This window comes from Gadus chalcogrammus, chromosome 1, assembly GCF_026213295.1.
Source record: "Gadus chalcogrammus isolate NIFS_2021 chromosome 1, NIFS_Gcha_1.0, whole genome shotgun sequence".
Taxonomy (NCBI): Eukaryota; Metazoa; Chordata; class Actinopteri; order Gadiformes; family Gadidae; genus Gadus; species Gadus chalcogrammus.
In genome coordinates, this window is record NC_079412.1 from 5854367 (window position 1) to 5871313 (window position 16947).

Below are 16947 nucleotides of genomic sequence, written 5' to 3' on the forward strand. Positions count from 1 at the left end.
GATGCTAGAAAAAATGAGCATAATAATATGTATAAAAAGGCCTTGATTGTTTATTTTAACGTCCTCCCAGCTGGCCCTAGAACCAAAACGTTTCCTTGTTTTTTTATTATTAAACTGCCTCTTCAACAGGCTCACAGACATATTGGCAGATTTCTAGAACCCTCTTAATTTCCACCACCTCTCAGTTCCCATTATTTGCACACGTCATAAATGATTAAACATTCATGCTTTTACTTTATACATCATTCCCATATCCCCCCAAATGCCCCCAGGTTGTTGATACGAATGTTCCACCAGCAGTAATCATAGCCTGTATATATTTCTGTCTTCTCAACATTTAAAGACACATTTAATCCGATTTTTTTGGTTGTCAAAGATTCTAAACACTTCATCAATATCAAGACTAATTTAAGTTTGGAATGAGGATAACTAGAGTTTCCCAACTCTTCCCAACCTCCAGTTGTAATTAAACCCATAGCTTTTTGCATGGGTTAGCATTTGTATATCAGGAGATTCGACCCTGAGGGTGACTCACACTTGATGGAGAGCATGCTTTATATGCGGACATCAATGTCGTTACATAAGTAGAATCAACGGGGGGTTGAGGGGGGTGGGCATGCCATGGGCAGGATATGATGTTGGGTCTAAGTGCGTAAGGGGTGGGTTAAGTGCGGCCGTTGTCACTGTAGTTTGTTTCGGTTTGACCAGGGACAAAATTGAGGCAGAACGGGCCAAACTCATCGCGATCATCTTGAATGTAGCAAAAAGGATGCATCATATAGTCCGTTGCATCCACAATATCCGAAGCATCGATCGATGAAAGAGTGGAGCATGAGTTAGAGACAAATAGAAGAAACGATGAAGAAGAAAGACGTTGCGAACGACTGTTAACCGGAGAAAGAGAGTGTATTTCTTAGCTTAATTTCACATATAACAAACACTGGGACAATTGTAGTTGATTTCTGTGTTTAACTGAGAATACAGGGACTGGAAGGGCGGGACCCTATAATGTTCAGCTAACTGTTGTCAATAATAAAGTTAAAAAAACAATTTCTATACACGAGTGCAGCTGTGAACTCATTTATTGTAATTTATTGTTTGATGTGTACTTTTAGGGTTATGATAAGACTTATCTTTTTGCATTCACCACGAATGACATTTAAGTATTTGATAACCCTTCCTTTTACAGTCCCCTAATTACTAGGTATTTATCTACTAAATATATGGTAAATCATAGATGTTATTGGGTAATTACCACTGGTAATAAGAAGGTAAATACAGAGGATCAACAGCTAAAGTACTCAGAAAAACCTCCACTACTATTCATCAACTCAACTAAGTACCGTGTAGTTGTAACTGTTTTAGGATGGTTATAACTCAGAAATAATTTTGTACTTCCTAGGAAAGTAGGCAGCCAATTCTTATAAACAACTCTTCTATTACCCATCACTTAAAGTTACAATTATAGTTATCCAAGGTTTATGTTGGTAACAGCCCAGGTTTAATTATGTACCATCTAGAAATTAACATAGTACTTTCCAATAAATTACTATTTCTTATTTAGTTATTGTTCATAGCTACACCCATTTATAAAAGGTTTATTCGATTTACCTCAGAAACTACTGTACTGTTTTTATTGAAGTTGAAAAATTACAGCAATACTTACCTGGTAACAACGAAGCCTTGTTCGTTTCCATGGTATTACCATGTTCTTACCATATCCTTTGCAATTGATAATTCCATTGTCCATGCAGTTAACTGGAACTTGTACCATATATGTTCTGCAACGTTACTAAGAAAACATGACAATTTACCCAATAACTAAGCTGAAACTGTACTGTAAAAGGAAGCCTTGTTTGTTTCCATGGAATTACCAGGCTCTTACCATATAAGTTGTGACTGGTTATTCCCTTTTTACATGTAATCAACACAAACTTGTACCATATATGTTCTGCAATGGTACATGACAATTTACCCAGCAAGTAAGCTGAAACTGTACTGTAAAAGGAAGCCTTGTTTGTTTCCATGTTATTACCAGGCTCTTACCATATCATTTGTAACTGGTTATTCCCTTTTCCATGCCTTCCTGTTCAGCCTCAGTTTAACTTCACATAGAACAGAGAGCTCCTGAAATACTGACTGCCTTGGGTTCCACTGCCATCCCTTCTGATCATGTCAAAATAATGACAACATAGAAAGCAGCATCTGGCCACAGTTTAGGATAACATTTGTTTCCCTAGGTTTCTATTCCTTTATTCTTTCTTTCGTTCTCTATGATTTAATTTGTCTGTTCTTCCATTTTCCCTCTTTGTTCCTTCTCATTTCTTTGTTCTCTTCCTCAACATTGTTTATGTACTGATAAAGATCGATAAAGCTCACGTGAGGCCCGCCAGGCCTACGTCCAGACGAAGGTGCACTAGGTACCCACACTCAGAATCCATTGTCATTCAACTCTAAATGAATGCTAATTCATAGCTTATTATAAATTGGAGATTCCAAATGAGCTGATGGTTGTCTAGCTATTTGGCAGCTCTGGTGCAGTTGTCTAGCAGCTCTTTTGACACTTCTTGGATGGAAACCAGGAGTTATGATTTTTCCTACCAAAGCGGATCAGCTTTGTCCAGCCCAACCACTGGCAAATCCATAAGTCTGTGTCTAAAGGGAGTGGCCAGACAGGGAACTTGACGTCCTGATGAAGCTCTTTGCTATTTATCTTCTCTGGGCTGCGAGGCCCTCAAGGATCTTACAGCGATGGTAGTTGAACTTGACTAAGCGTTCGCCATTAAGACATAATGTGCATTTATTATGAGTCACAAATTGACACTACCCTGAGCCATGGATGAAAATTAAGGCTACCCTTGAGAAATTGTAGGTGATTAGTCTTATCTTACCCTGACCGTAGGCAGTAAACCTGATCAGACCTGGTAACCCTTTAAAGTTGTCATTTGTGCATCCGGTTTTTAACAGGCACATATATATTTCATGTTTTTCGCTATTTATGGGCTACAATGATTTTCAAAAACGAAGATTTTTTCTTCGGCAGAAAAGATGCACTAACATAGCATGCCAAATGTCAACAAGGGGAAATGCGTTTTGAAAAGGCTTCTGTCGATAATTCGAGCTTCCACACACATTTCAATATGATACTGACAAGTTGTAGTAGAGCTGGGCAACGCTCTTATGGTAGGTTGTGTGTGTGTGTGTGTGTGTGTGTGTGTGTGTGTGTGTGTGTGTGTGTGTGTGTGTGTGTGTGTGTGTGTGTGTGTGTGTGTGTGTGTGTGTGTCTGTTTCTGAGTGAGGGAGACAGAAAGATAGAAAAGGCAAAGTGAAAGAGAGGAAATAGAGAGAGCAAGAGATAGAGGTGAAAGAGGGAGAGAGGGAGGTAAGAGAGGGAAAGCTAGAGAGGTAAACACGAACAGCGATAACACAGAAAGATAGATGAAAAAACATGCAGCAGTTAGAAACAGTCCCATACATAAATGATAGCACGGTTTGAAAGCAGTGGAAGTGAGCGACAGGGCCGACGGGAAAGGTAATGAAACAATAGCAGCAGGCTACATGGACAGAAGAAGCGCAATTTGAGGAGACAGTAGATGTCTGATGTGTAAACAAAAGGATCAACTGGAGAAAGATTAATGGGGCCACAGGGAGCAGAGGGGAATATTAAACCATTCCAGGGAGAGACAGAGACACAATTCATGTCCTTCCCCATCTGCTAAAGAAACTGGAGAAAATTGGATGGAAATATGTGTTCAATAATTGCAGATCTGTTGCCAGTTTTTATTACCCAATCTATGCTGAATATATCTTTACATTTTTTAGACTTACATTTTGTAATTTTCTTCTTGAACGAGGAAAAAAAGATTTACCCCCTTAAAAAAAAACTCCTTCAGAGGATGAGAAGCTTCCTATGGACTTGTGATGAGTGGTTGCCAAGTGGCTGTTAAGAAACACATAGAGCTGGAAAATGTGCTGATGTCGGAAGTAAGTCCAATACTTTTGATTTCAAAAATAATTTGGAATTAACAAAAAAAGTTCGATACTAGAAGACATTTTTGAGGAGTATAGATTCTACCAAACAAAATCAATCCACTACAAGTATTATTCCTCTTGAAGAAGTGACTCAAGTAGGAACATTCAATCAGGACGAGGTTGGCATGGTTACGGGTACCCAGCGGTGATGGCATTTCTTACACAGTATTTCGGTAAGTGAGATTGCTAAACATGCTGATATAGTGCTGATCTGGTAGAAATGTCTTGCCTATCTAACACATTATATTTCTCCCAAGTCACAATCAAGAGACTCAACGTTCTTTCGTGATTTCCACCCGGTCGGATTCTGTGCCTCAATAGGAACACACACACACACACACACACGCACACACACGCACACCCACACCCACACCCACACCCACACACACACACGTCTCCTTACACATTCACAATTCATCTTCTTCGTTGTCGCCGCGGCGCTCCCGTAATTTATGCTGATATGCAATGAAACACAGCGAATGCGAAAGGCTCCGCTCGCTTAACACACTCGTCTTCATCTGTTACCACCAAACCTTCCTCCTTTCTCTCTCCTCTCCTTTCATCGAGACACTATTCGCCTCCGCCAGTTCATCTAGTACGTGTTCACCGGGCCAGCCTCACTCTACCACTCACATTCTCCCCGCTTCTTCTTAATAGATTGGTACTCATCGACCACCTTGGTGCGGCCATGCAGGCATCTGGCCTCACAATATTCAATTTCCTCAGCATTCTGTTGGACGCGATGCACCACTTGATATTCACACACAAAACGTCTCCACTCTGTTACAGGAGCATTGTTTGTTGGCCTGAGGATTCGCACTGCCTTTTGAATATCAACATCAAATTATGCCTCCTGACATGATATAATAAGTAAAAGAGTGTACACAATGAGGATTATGAGTTATATTACGAGGATATATATATCATATATATACATATTACTTCCAATCTGGATGACGTGTTGGAGAGGTTTCTCTGGGTTAATGTCTGTTTGTTTGTTGCGGTAACGCCCCCCGATTGCTGTTTATGTAATACAGGTATCTGATATAAAACACAGGAAAACAGAACCATACATCATCATATTCTTTAATTAAGTTGGAAATGCAGGTATATTGGACCTATCATTTCAAATTGTGTTAAGTTACTAGGCACTAGGCAGGCACAGTAAACTAGAACCTTCTCAGGGAGCAAATTGATCACCAAGCTAATTAGAATTCAAGCACTTCCATCGTAACTACAGCACCTTTAAGCGTACGTTTATCAGGCTTAGGCTGATTAGCATCAGGGACAGAAATAGAAAACAAGTTTCAAGAATGCAAATGAGACCCAAGCTTTAGCCTTATTGGACCACTGTCGCAACACTTAATGTACACTAACCTGATGGTTTAACCTTGGATGACTACAGACCTTTTCTCACAGATCTGATACCAGAAAAAGCTCAAATCGGTTGGAAAGGGGTGTTTAATTTTCTTTCTGTTTCAATCAATCATTTTGTTCGAGGCTTGGATCTGTAAGCACATCACTGGCCTACCGGTAACACAAACTCAGCCAGCACTACTGACGTTTTTAGAAAATGTGTCTGTAAAGGTCAACGTTCTGTCGACTGGCCACTATAATATTCTATTATAATACTATATATATTACTATATAATACTATTATTATATATAGTTTACTGGGGAGCTGCATCCACTCACTTAAATGAAGCTATGGAAGAATATCTCCTTTCACTCAACAGGAAACAAGACCTAACTCTGCCCCTTTAAGGTTTGGCTTTCCGGCCCAGGCTCTGTCCGCCGACTCCCAGACGTCCTGCTCGTTCCAAGACTACTACAGCCCTACCCCCAGACAACCTGCTGTACCGTTGTAGGACGGCTGGATCCAAGATGACTACAGCCCTTACCTGAAGAACATTAAACGGGACACTAAATAGGGTGACTTGAGGATCAAGCGCTTTAACAAATTAATCTATCTGTAATTTGAAAAGTTTTCTGGTCGGCAGCGCAAGGAGAAAACTGCATGATGAATTGCTAAATTTAGAACAAGAAACAAACGGGTCTAAAAAATCACATCTTATTACGAGTAAATAGAAACGCAAACAGATACGGCCATGCATGAGATTGTTCACAAATGAATGGACTGTGCTTTAAATGAAGACGAGAAACAAGGCTGTAATCATTCATTCAGTCCATGTCCTCCCATCCTATCAGCGCCCTGCCAACGCTCGGCCAGTTCGCCCTGTGTTGTCTTGCATTATTTTTTGTGGTGGTGGTGGTGGTGGTGGTGGAAATGTATGCAAAGCATTCCTTTGCATACATTATATTCTTGAAGTGCGGCAAATTGGTTCCTGCATGTTGATATGATGCAGAGAGTGTATGAGTATGTTCTACCACACACACACACACACACACACACACACACACACACACACACACACACACACACACACACACACACACACACACACACACACACACACACGTACACAAGGTAAATATCTGAAGCTGAATTAGCAGATAAACTCAGTAACAGGAAATGCCAATAGCTGTACCAAAGACGAGCCAATACAAAAATGAATGATGTAGTTAATAATTCAAATACTACACTCCAACATACTTTCTTAACCTAAATACCCATCCTTCCTGCCCATTAACCAATGAAATGGGAGCATGAGACTCAAATAGGTTGAATAGACTCAGAATCAACCTCTGAATAAAACATGTGAGTGTAAGTAACCGCCAGCATTCAATAGACAACCATGTGTGTTTGATGTTGAGATGAAACACACGCCTTGTGTGACGCTAGGCCTGTGTGTGTGTGTGTGTGTGTCTTCCTTTCTCCCCTTTCTTGTTTACGGATCACGAACAACACAATTGAAGCCTCATAATTAAGTCAGCACTCATTTTAGACGACAACTCACCATTAAAGAAAGAATTAGGTAGAGGAGACTCTATTAGACTTACGGTTTTGAAAAAAACAAGAGTTAATCTTTAACATTCTACCATATGCAGGCCCACATGGCAACAAACTGTAAAAGTAATATAATTGTTATATCTCTACTTAAATAAGGAACGGCTTGGAGCAGAGTTTAATCAAAATTGTCCCAGCTCATTTGATGTATGGCGGGTAGTGACATATCATGTCTCATACCTCTATGCTTTCTGAATCATTTTCCTCTTTCATGTCATCTTAAAAAAAATTGAAGAGTGCTTTACACCTAAATCTTCTCCCGAGTGCAACTTAAAGACGGCATCACCTGCTTTCAGGCAAGCAAGGAGGATAAAGATGGACCATGACAGATTAACTGATGTTCCATTATTGCCTTATGCTTCCTAACGCAGCACCTCGTACGAAAACAGAAGAGCAGTGACTCTGATCATTTGCCTTCAGTTTTGCCTCTTTACTTCGTGATTTAGCATTATCTCTTGCTGGCGCTGGCGTCTTCCTTCTGATCTATCCTTTCTTTGTCCCACATTTTTTCCTGTTGAGATGTGCTTGTATTTCTGAGTCTCCCTCATGTTGAATCCCCCCCATCCCCCCACTCACTCAAGTCAACAGCAGTTGACTCATCCCCCCCCCCAGTACATCGCTAAAGTGGGTCGCGCCCCCGCACCGTCACAGCACATCACGCGCAGGGGCGTTGATTTGGAGGTTTATTGAGGGAGTTCAAAGGTGTATCTATTCACTCTTTTTAGAGTTGGGAGGGGTTTAATTCCTTTTTATGGACTAGATGGTAAGTATGGACCAAATTTTGTATGGATAAAAATATATATAAAACTAGGAAACATAAGTATATGCATATCTATTAATGACATTCTCAAGTGGCACTCAATGGCACACTCAAGAATAAGGGGATAATTATTGATTCGATCTGAGGGTGTTTATCCCTGTTTGTTGTAACTGGCCGTTTAGCTCTGTGTGAGAAAGAAATAAACATATTTTGGTCCCAGGGTCATTTCTGAGGTCTGGTTCTGTTTTGACGTTATTGCAATCATTAGTTTATACATCTAAAAACAGTTCTTGATTCATTCCTCCGACGGCTGCTTGTGGTACAAACTATTTATTAATATACCTAGGATACTTTGCATCTCACATCGCGCCTTATTGAATGAATTGTGGCAACTTTGTTTTAAGCTTTTACACAAAGTGAGTCCTCCATCTTAATTATGTTCTAACTCCTGTGTTGTTGAAACTGAACTTGTGAAAAAAATGTTTGTTACTAAACCAAAAGTGCAGTTTTTGATGGAAAGCTCATGTATACATCTGGATAGACCTGACGGACTCAAAACAACACCATGCCGTTCAATGTTGGCAAAAAGCTAATCAATTTACTTAAATCTATTCATTGCGTCATAAATTGTATTAAACTCACCCCAAAGACTTCTCCAGTCGGCTAGCTGGCGATCCAACAATCTCTCCTAGAGTGCAGAATGCCTGACCTAAAAAATCCTGAAAGATGGAAATAAAGTGAGCCAGGCATAAAGAGAGGGAGAGAAAGACAAAGAAGACCACAAAATAAGCACAAGTAGAGCACAGGGAAATCAAATGTTTGGTTTCCGCAACAGAAAGACTTATAGGACAGATGTAACAGGAATCGTAAGAGTTCAGAGGACTCTGTGGGACCCACAGGTGAAGGGAGACTGTAGTTATAATGCCAAAAATAAATGGGGGGGGGGATGGAAGGGGATGCCCCTTCTGAGGGGTAATTGAACAAGGTCTTAGCGGCAATCATCTCTTTCCCCAGGCTCATTACCTTAAGATAACCAAGAGATTACCACGGATGTTACACATTCAAGGTTCATGTTTGGAGCTTCTAGAGAGAGAACGGGCATTTTTCCAGTGTGTGCCTCGGGTAGGTTGCGGCAATTTCTGGGCATTTTTCTATGGGTCCATTTGCAGCATTGATTGAGGGAAACTAAAAAAGAGCCTCGAGAGTCAGTAGCCATTAAATAATTTAGTGTCACTTTATTTTAAGGCAGACAGCCAAATCCTATGCAATCAAGAACTACTCCTTGAATCAAAGAATCCTCCATCAGTGTCATAGTCAAATGTTAGGACAAACTTCACCGGGCTCCATTGAAAGGTTGCCTACAGATTTCCTTTGGTTGAGGAACTGAGTTACTATTAATTGTTTTGATTGAGCTATGCAAGTTAAATCTTTTTTTTTAAAAAGGATTCTCTCTGGCCTCGTTAACACTATCTATCTAAAATTATAACTCCAATCTAAGCCATCACTGCTGGCAGTGGGGCTTATTGCCAAAAAGTTATCTGACATCAGTTAAACATTAGGGGAGATGACTCTGTGATCATCAAACAGGCTAGATCAACATGGATTCTATGTGTACTGAGTGATGCAATCTACATTTTTGGGGTTTACACATTCAAGGGAGAGGGATGGTAAATTCTGGGGAAAGAGACATCCACCCTGCGCTAGATGAAAAGTGAGAGAAAATGCTGGAACGTACGTCGAGCTCCGAGGGCTTCCGGGAGAGTTGGGCAGGAAGCGACAACATCAATAACAACAGCAGAATACATCATATACAAGGAACACAACACTGTACAATACCTAGAACTGCTAATGCTGTGCAAATGAGCAATTCAACAGCACAAGGCCACATGCTTTACACTAAAAGCCACATTAAAAACCAAAGCAGGGAACATGCACAAAATGAAAGTAATCCATGGTAAAATGCAAACTTTTGGTATCCAAATACCCACAATAATCTCTGTAACAGATTATCTTCTGGAAAGAAAAGAAGCTCCTTGCAATGCTTTTGACGTTATAGCTTCCATCTTGACTTCATCCAATCTTTATGAAAATCAAGAGTGACTTCACTAATTAGGCTTTAATTGTACTCATTTTGGTCCTGGAAACTACTGGTTAAAAGCATATCATCATCTACAAACTAGAGAAGGTTGATTATTCTTATGATACCGGTAATAAGAAAGTGGGTCAACAAAAAACAATATAAAGATGGATAAACTATGTTAACCTGAAATAAAGACATTGTATAATCAGACAGAATCTCATGACCCGCACTTATTAGCTTGTATTTAGATGGTTCCTCACCAAAGTTTGCATGTTTCCATCATGTCCACAGCATGCAGTGTGCATGCTCTAATTACTGTTTCAAAGCCGAACAACCGTTAATAAACATAATTTGACCAATTTTAGACCATATATTTCTTACTTTACAATATTGAGGGAATTGCAATAATGGGGGAACTTTACAATAATTGTGATCATTATGAAAATTCTGTCTTCATAAAGGTAAAAGATTGGCCAATCTCTGTTTATCTGTGGTCTGATATCGGAAAAATACTCACATGTTTGGACAAGTCAGGACTTTTGGAGTCAACATCATACCTGAAAGAAAAAAATACATTTGTACCTTTGAAAAAAGGAGAAAAAAACTACTAAAAATTGTTATAGTTAGCGTAGCATATGTGCAAACATTTGTGTCAGTCGTTTCCAATACATGCACCCCCTGGGTAACAGTAGGCTATTTCTCTGCTACAAGACTCTCTTCCTTTCTTCCTTAACAGAGAGTAATGATTCTGGTTGCGATTTGCATGTGAATGTAAGCAGATGAAAGGAAAGGAAATGCAGAATATGGGTTGGAGATTAAACGTGATGAAACGATCCTTTCAGTCCAGAGATTAATCAGACTCACTTAAAAACAATGTAGGTAAAGATCATAAAGGCCGGCCCTTCACATGAGAGAATTATGTTGAGCTCTAAAATCACTATTATTTATATGTATTATGTAGCCTAGATTACACATTTATGTATAGATGGAAATATACTGTCATAGAGAAACAGAATATGTTTGGGATCATTTCATTCAATGTGAGGTTTTGACATATGCCTCATGTTGGTCCAAAGGACTACACTGTGTGTTATTTAAGACAACAATTAAAGCATCCACATGTTGGATAAGCACAGCCAGGCAAATTGGGATCACTTTTAAACAAAAACTTAAACTCAAACTTTAAACTTAAACTCAATTTTAATCTTTTGAATCCCTTTGTATATGGGAAGCCAAATCTGGATCCTAAATGTTTTGATGGATTTCAGGAGAGAGGCTTCTCAATAGCTGACAGTTGAGCAGCATTACGAGCACTGTCAACGGGTGACTGAAGACAAACCACTCACAAGTCGAAGCGAAGATTCTGCTTCTCCTCAAAGAAGTAGTCCAAGATATACTTCCGGACAAAGTCTGGGTTCAGGGTGTTGTCTATCACCTCGGTCCGGCCAAACTACAAAATATGAGAGGAAACAGAGGCAGAGATAATGCTAGAATGAGATTACAGACAGAAAATAAACAAATTACTATTGAAATAAACAATAAAATAAACACCAGGAAGGTATTTTATTCAAATGGTGGGAGGCAACACAAGAATAGCTGCCTGTAGTGATCTTGCTTCGGTCTTTGTTGCACCCGGCGATGTCAACTGTGTCGTTATACGCCAGTGTAATGTGAAACAGTTGGGGATGAGAGAGAGAGAGAGAGAGAGAGAGAGAGAGAGAGAGAGAGAGAGAGAGAGAGAGAGAGAGAGAGAGAATCCTTTACCTTATACTCTAATTTACCAAACAGGGATTATATCACCCTTTCCAGCCCGGTGAAGAAAAGTAGAAGAGAAAGAAGGAAGAGAGGATGAAACTGAAACATTTAGAGGGATAGTATGAGGGGACAGAGAGCAATAGAGCAAGTAAGCAAGCAAGTAGGAAGTGGGTGGAAGGGGGGGGGGGGGGGTGAAAAGCAAAGGAAGAGAGCAAGGAAGAGGTGTATGAGCGCGTAGGGAGATGAAGAAGACAGGGAGGCCAGTGGGAGGGCGCGGAGTGTCTAGCAGGAGGAGAAAGGTGATGATGAAAGCGTTCTAATTAGTGGGGATTCTCACTCCCACTCATCCCAACCAGTAGGAAGAAAAAGAACACCGGGCAATGGTCCCACCGCCCTGCTTTATCCAGAGTGACTACACAGAGCTCCCATAACACACACCACTCCCAATGTACCATGGGGAGCAGAGGACACACATCCTCATCAGCACGACTTCCCTTTCGCTGAAGGGAAATATATCCCACACAGGGCCCTTCAACCCCAACTTCTTCCATTATGGATTTTAAAGGGAGTGATGCGTGAACCCGTCGGGTTTCTAAAACCGGTTAACCGGCTCCTGCAGCGTGACTTCAGGGGCGGTGTCTTCATTTTTTTTACCAACATATATCTCTTTGTGTTGAATAATTCAGGCACATGCATCCATGAATAAAGTATCTACTGTGGGTGCTAGCAGGCTGCAGCTAGGCTAATCGCTTTCCAATCAACTCGCTCTTGCAGACTAAACCAAACACAGGAAAGTTCAGTTAATGTGTAACAATTGTTCAAACGGATGCTTCAGTGAGTCTTCCCCCCCAAACTTTATTTATTAGAGTTTTATTGCATTCATTAAGTATTAATAACGCCCCCCCTTGCATATGGGTTATGCAATATGCATACTATGCAGGCTGTTAAGCGTCCTGCTGCTGCAGAGGGACAGAGTTTCCACAGAAAGACTGTTTCCCTGGTGGCCGGTGTTATAATGTACACACACGCATGTTTAAGCCAGGGGAAACGCGAGAAAAAGCATCAATAAATGGGATTTCAATGTCCTATAAACAAATTCCAGAAAAGAGAAGCATAGGAAGAAAACCCAATTGCTTGCCATTTATACCTACCATATATATACTGATATAGCGCGCTGTTCAGTGTTTTTACAAAGAAAATGGAAATGGTCTTAAAGATGGTGTAGCTTTTAATGATAGTGCAGGGTCAGTTAGGCTTCAGCGAAGAGAACAGATCCACTTCAGGGCTAATGTGAGCGCCATGGAAGCACGCTAGTCGTAGGACGGTTCAGGGTCTACGTCAGGGGTGATTTAATAGATCAGCTCTTCACTGAATGACAGATGGCCCATCCAACAGGGGTGTGGGTAGGGAACCTACGCCTTGTTAATCTGTACAGAGGGGGACTGATTCGTTGCCATGCATAGCCAGCGAGGTAGAGGTGACATGTGTCAGGGCCAAGGTTTATTTTACAGGGCCATGTTGGAAAAGCGTATTTTAGCACCTCAAGCAGCCAATTAAATAATCTATTTTGTCACACTTTCCATTTCCCATAAATACCCTCCATCTACCAGCTGTTTGTGTTCTACCTTTTTAACCATCTGCTTAGCTATAGGGGAGGAGGGTGGTTATTTACTCCACACCTAATTTAGCATTTTTGGTGATTCACGGTTGAATTGTACTGCCCAAATAACACAAATGTGTGTTATCAGTAGCGTGCTGACTAGAGGTCGGTATGTGACAGATATACATCAGTAGCATGGACCACCGTGAACTGTCTGGGACATTTGCAAACAGCTCTTTATCCCAATTTGATTGGTAAATTAGTGGCGACATTTGCAATCTGTATTTTTCAGAAAGTAATCACCCACTGTTTTCAACATGCTGAATTCATATGAGGGCTAACTGAGGAAACAGAAATTTGCTTATTTTGTGAGTACAAACACTCAAATTTTAAAATGTTTTGGTTCACAGCTATGTTAAAGTTATAACAATTCAACATTAAAATATCTAAAACAAACTAGACGTATTTTATATATTTTGTTCAGTGCACTAATATTATCCCAATTGTTTCAAGAAATTTGGAACTGGGGAGAAAGTGGGCGGAGCCAGCCATTCTATTCCTGAATGTGATTGGCCATTGTGTCCATAAATGCACAGTTCTACGTCACAGTAAAGGCTGGTTTATACTACTGCGTAAAGTGCTGTTCGTAGACACGGAAAGCCCTCTCTGTCGACGCTCGAAGGAGACCCTGTCGGAGACCCTCTCCGTAACTCTATGTGGGTATCCAATATTTATTAACAGCCGTGCTGGGATAAACCGTGCTGAGCCGGGCCGAAAACGCCACAAAAGCCGGGCGCAGCTCAGCACAGCACAGCTCGTGCGTTTAAACTTGGGAGTGGAAACGCAGATACGGCCCGGGAGTGTAGTAAAAGTGCCTGAAATAATCATTTGTGCGGACGGATTTGTTTAGTTGTGCGATCACGCAGTCCTTTCTACTTACAAATGTGGCATTGATATGACGGCATAGACCCTCGTCTGCGCACACACTCTGAATCAAACCTCATCATGTGCAGGAGAATGGATTGTTATTGGCTTTTCCCTGCAGAGAAGACGGCTAGCCGAATTCACTGAGATGTCTCCAGTTTAATTGCATTTTAGATATGCTATATGATGATATGATATATATATATATATATATATATATATATATATGATATAGTTTGGAGAGGGGTTCTTTGTAATCCGCCTATTGTGCAAGAATATTGACCATTTACCAAGATGGCTCAATAGAGAGGATCACTGCTGCCTGATCCTCTGGGCAGGCAGCAGTGATACACAGTACACACCACTAGACACGCTACTCATACCAGTGGTCAAGTCTTGGTCCGTTTCACATCAATGTAATACAGAGCATGAATATCTATCAAAAACACTTTTCCAGCTACCACCGCAAGTAGAATATTATTATTTGGGAAACACTGTAATGTTAAGGTTAGCTGTAATGTTAAGATTATACAGTTACAATTACATTAAAGAAGTTGTTATCTTTTCTTACATTGAACATGCTCATAAAGTATTTATTTAGAGGGTTGTTTAGACCACGGATAACAGTGCTGGGCTTCCTCACGTTACATAAGTTGCAGCTGTTTGGGTCGGCGACTCACCTTATTGTAAGCAAATTCTTAGCGAGTAAACGTTATGTGACATGCGGTTATTAAATTAGAATGACATGAAAAAGGTTTATACAGCTTTAATAAATAAACCTTTCCGTGAACGTGATTTCTGCCTGATTATCCCAATAAAAAATGGCAGATTTACGTTCTTGGATTTTGTAAAGTGATAAATTGTGATAAAATAATACAATGATTAATAATGCATTAGTGTGGATCTTGAATACAACACATGTTAACCATAATATTTTTTCTACACTTCATAATAAATCAATCTTTTAAACTTTAAACCTTGTATCGAAGCGATGTCAAGATTTCCCAATTTTGGACACATTCTAAAATGGACAACTGCACAAGAGCCGAGCGTTACCACAGACACCTGTGTACATTTTCTGAAGAGGACACGTATTGGTTCTTGGACTCTGTGCGGGGGATCCAGAGGTGTTGATGAGCCTGTGCCAAGCTGTGTTAGCAGAGTGAATTTGGGTGGTGGTTAGGTGTGTGGGTGGGGGGTGAGCTGGCTAATGTGATTTCCCCGCTGAGTAGATAGAAAATACCAAGCAGCAAAGTTCATTAGAGATCTCCTGGCTGGAGTTGCTGGTCGTTATGATAGCCCTGCATGGTGAATCTAGCCGTGCCACTGTCACTACATGCACCTACACACACCACCCATAGACACAAATAGCAGGAGTACAAACCAGACACCAGACACCTTCATGAGGCCTGGGGATTAATGAGGTAGGAATGATGCGACTAGATCATACTTTTTTCAGCAGAAGTGCATAGAGCGACAAGATACACACACACACACAGACACACACACACACACACACACACACACACACACACACACACACACACACACACACACACACACACACACACACACACACACACACACACACACACACACACACACAGGTCGCTTTCTCCTTCATAAAGCTAGCATTGTGTTCATCTTTTTTGGAGGGGGGACAAACATGGCAAGCATGGGTATTGCCTATTGGCACCGAAGGACTTAATATACATCTTTCGTTCAATGTTGAGACTACATTGCATACTTAACAAGACAGATGGCTACATATTCACGTGGACATTGTCTCACCGATATGCAAGCAATTCATGTAAAAATGTACACAATAGTCAATTATTTTTTAACATTCAATAATATTGTATAAAACCTAAAAAAAGGAATAAGTCAAGGATTCAAAAACAGTGACATACCGTTAAGCCACACTGTATAATAAAACATGCAATGCATTTATAACCTTCATTATACATCTTATGCATATAACTGAGAAAAAAAATAGAACTAGACAATGGACTAGTTGACCTCTGGTGCAGGTTTTTGTATGAATAGAGACTTGACTTTGTGTACTGCCACTACACCAGATTTACCCAACAACCCATAACTACAATATACATTTATGTTTATCAAGCCCATATTGTGTATGAGAATTTCTTGTGAGGTCATTAGTGCATGCGTCTAGCGGTGGTGTCATTGATAAGAGGTTGAGACGAGAAGGTCATTTCAGAATGACTACATTTTTGTGTAGACATAAGCAAAATAAACGACAAAAAATACATAATTTTTATCCTAGTGAATATGTACAGAATGTAGAACAAAATTGGTAAATAAAGATTTTTTTTTAACCTCACCTCTCTCCATTGCTTAGTTTCCACTCCTTGGGTGTAGAGCACACACACTGGGAGGGAATACAAGAAAGAAAGAACCAACAGGTGATGATTTAGTGAGAATGCCCAGCAGAGAGGAGCCGGTAGAATCCAAAATGGATGATCAATATGAGTGCATTAGCACTGGCCCCCAGAACAAACAGACCAGACGCTCTGAGCCACACACACACACACACACACACACACACACACACACACACACACACACACACACACACACACACACACACACACACACACACACACACACACACACACACACACACACACACACACTCCCGTCTCCATCCCAAGAGGTGCACAGTAGACATTCAGCACAAAGCACAAAAAGAATACTAAAGAGGTGGATGTGCAATAGAAGCATGTCAAAGCTACGTAAAATAAAAACATACTCACAAGGGTCTGATTTAGAGAATGTGTCTTTATCCAACAGGTCTCTGGAAAAGA

At 40.5% G+C, this 16947-nt stretch overlaps 1 protein-coding gene across 2 annotated transcripts in view; it reads right to left on the minus strand.

Annotated features, from left to right (window-relative positions):
- LOC130374993 (copine-5-like) overlaps positions 1-16947 on the minus strand; it is a 76569-nt gene that overhangs the window by 14448 nt on the left and 45174 nt on the right. Inside the window, exons 2-7 of one of the 2 annotated variants that reach the window (XM_056582015.1) lie at positions 16897-16937; positions 16465-16511; positions 11187-11290; positions 10358-10397; positions 9496-9510; positions 8403-8479 (exon numbers count right to left, since the gene is read on the minus strand). In XM_056582015.1, coding sequence (XP_056437990.1) covers positions 8403-8479; positions 9496-9510; positions 10358-10397; positions 11187-11290; positions 16465-16511; positions 16897-16937 — 324 coding nt within the window. The remainder of the gene's footprint in view (positions 1-8402; positions 8480-9495; positions 9511-10357; positions 10398-11186; positions 11291-16464; positions 16512-16896; positions 16938-16947) is intronic. The other variant, XM_056582076.1, reaches the window with a different exon arrangement.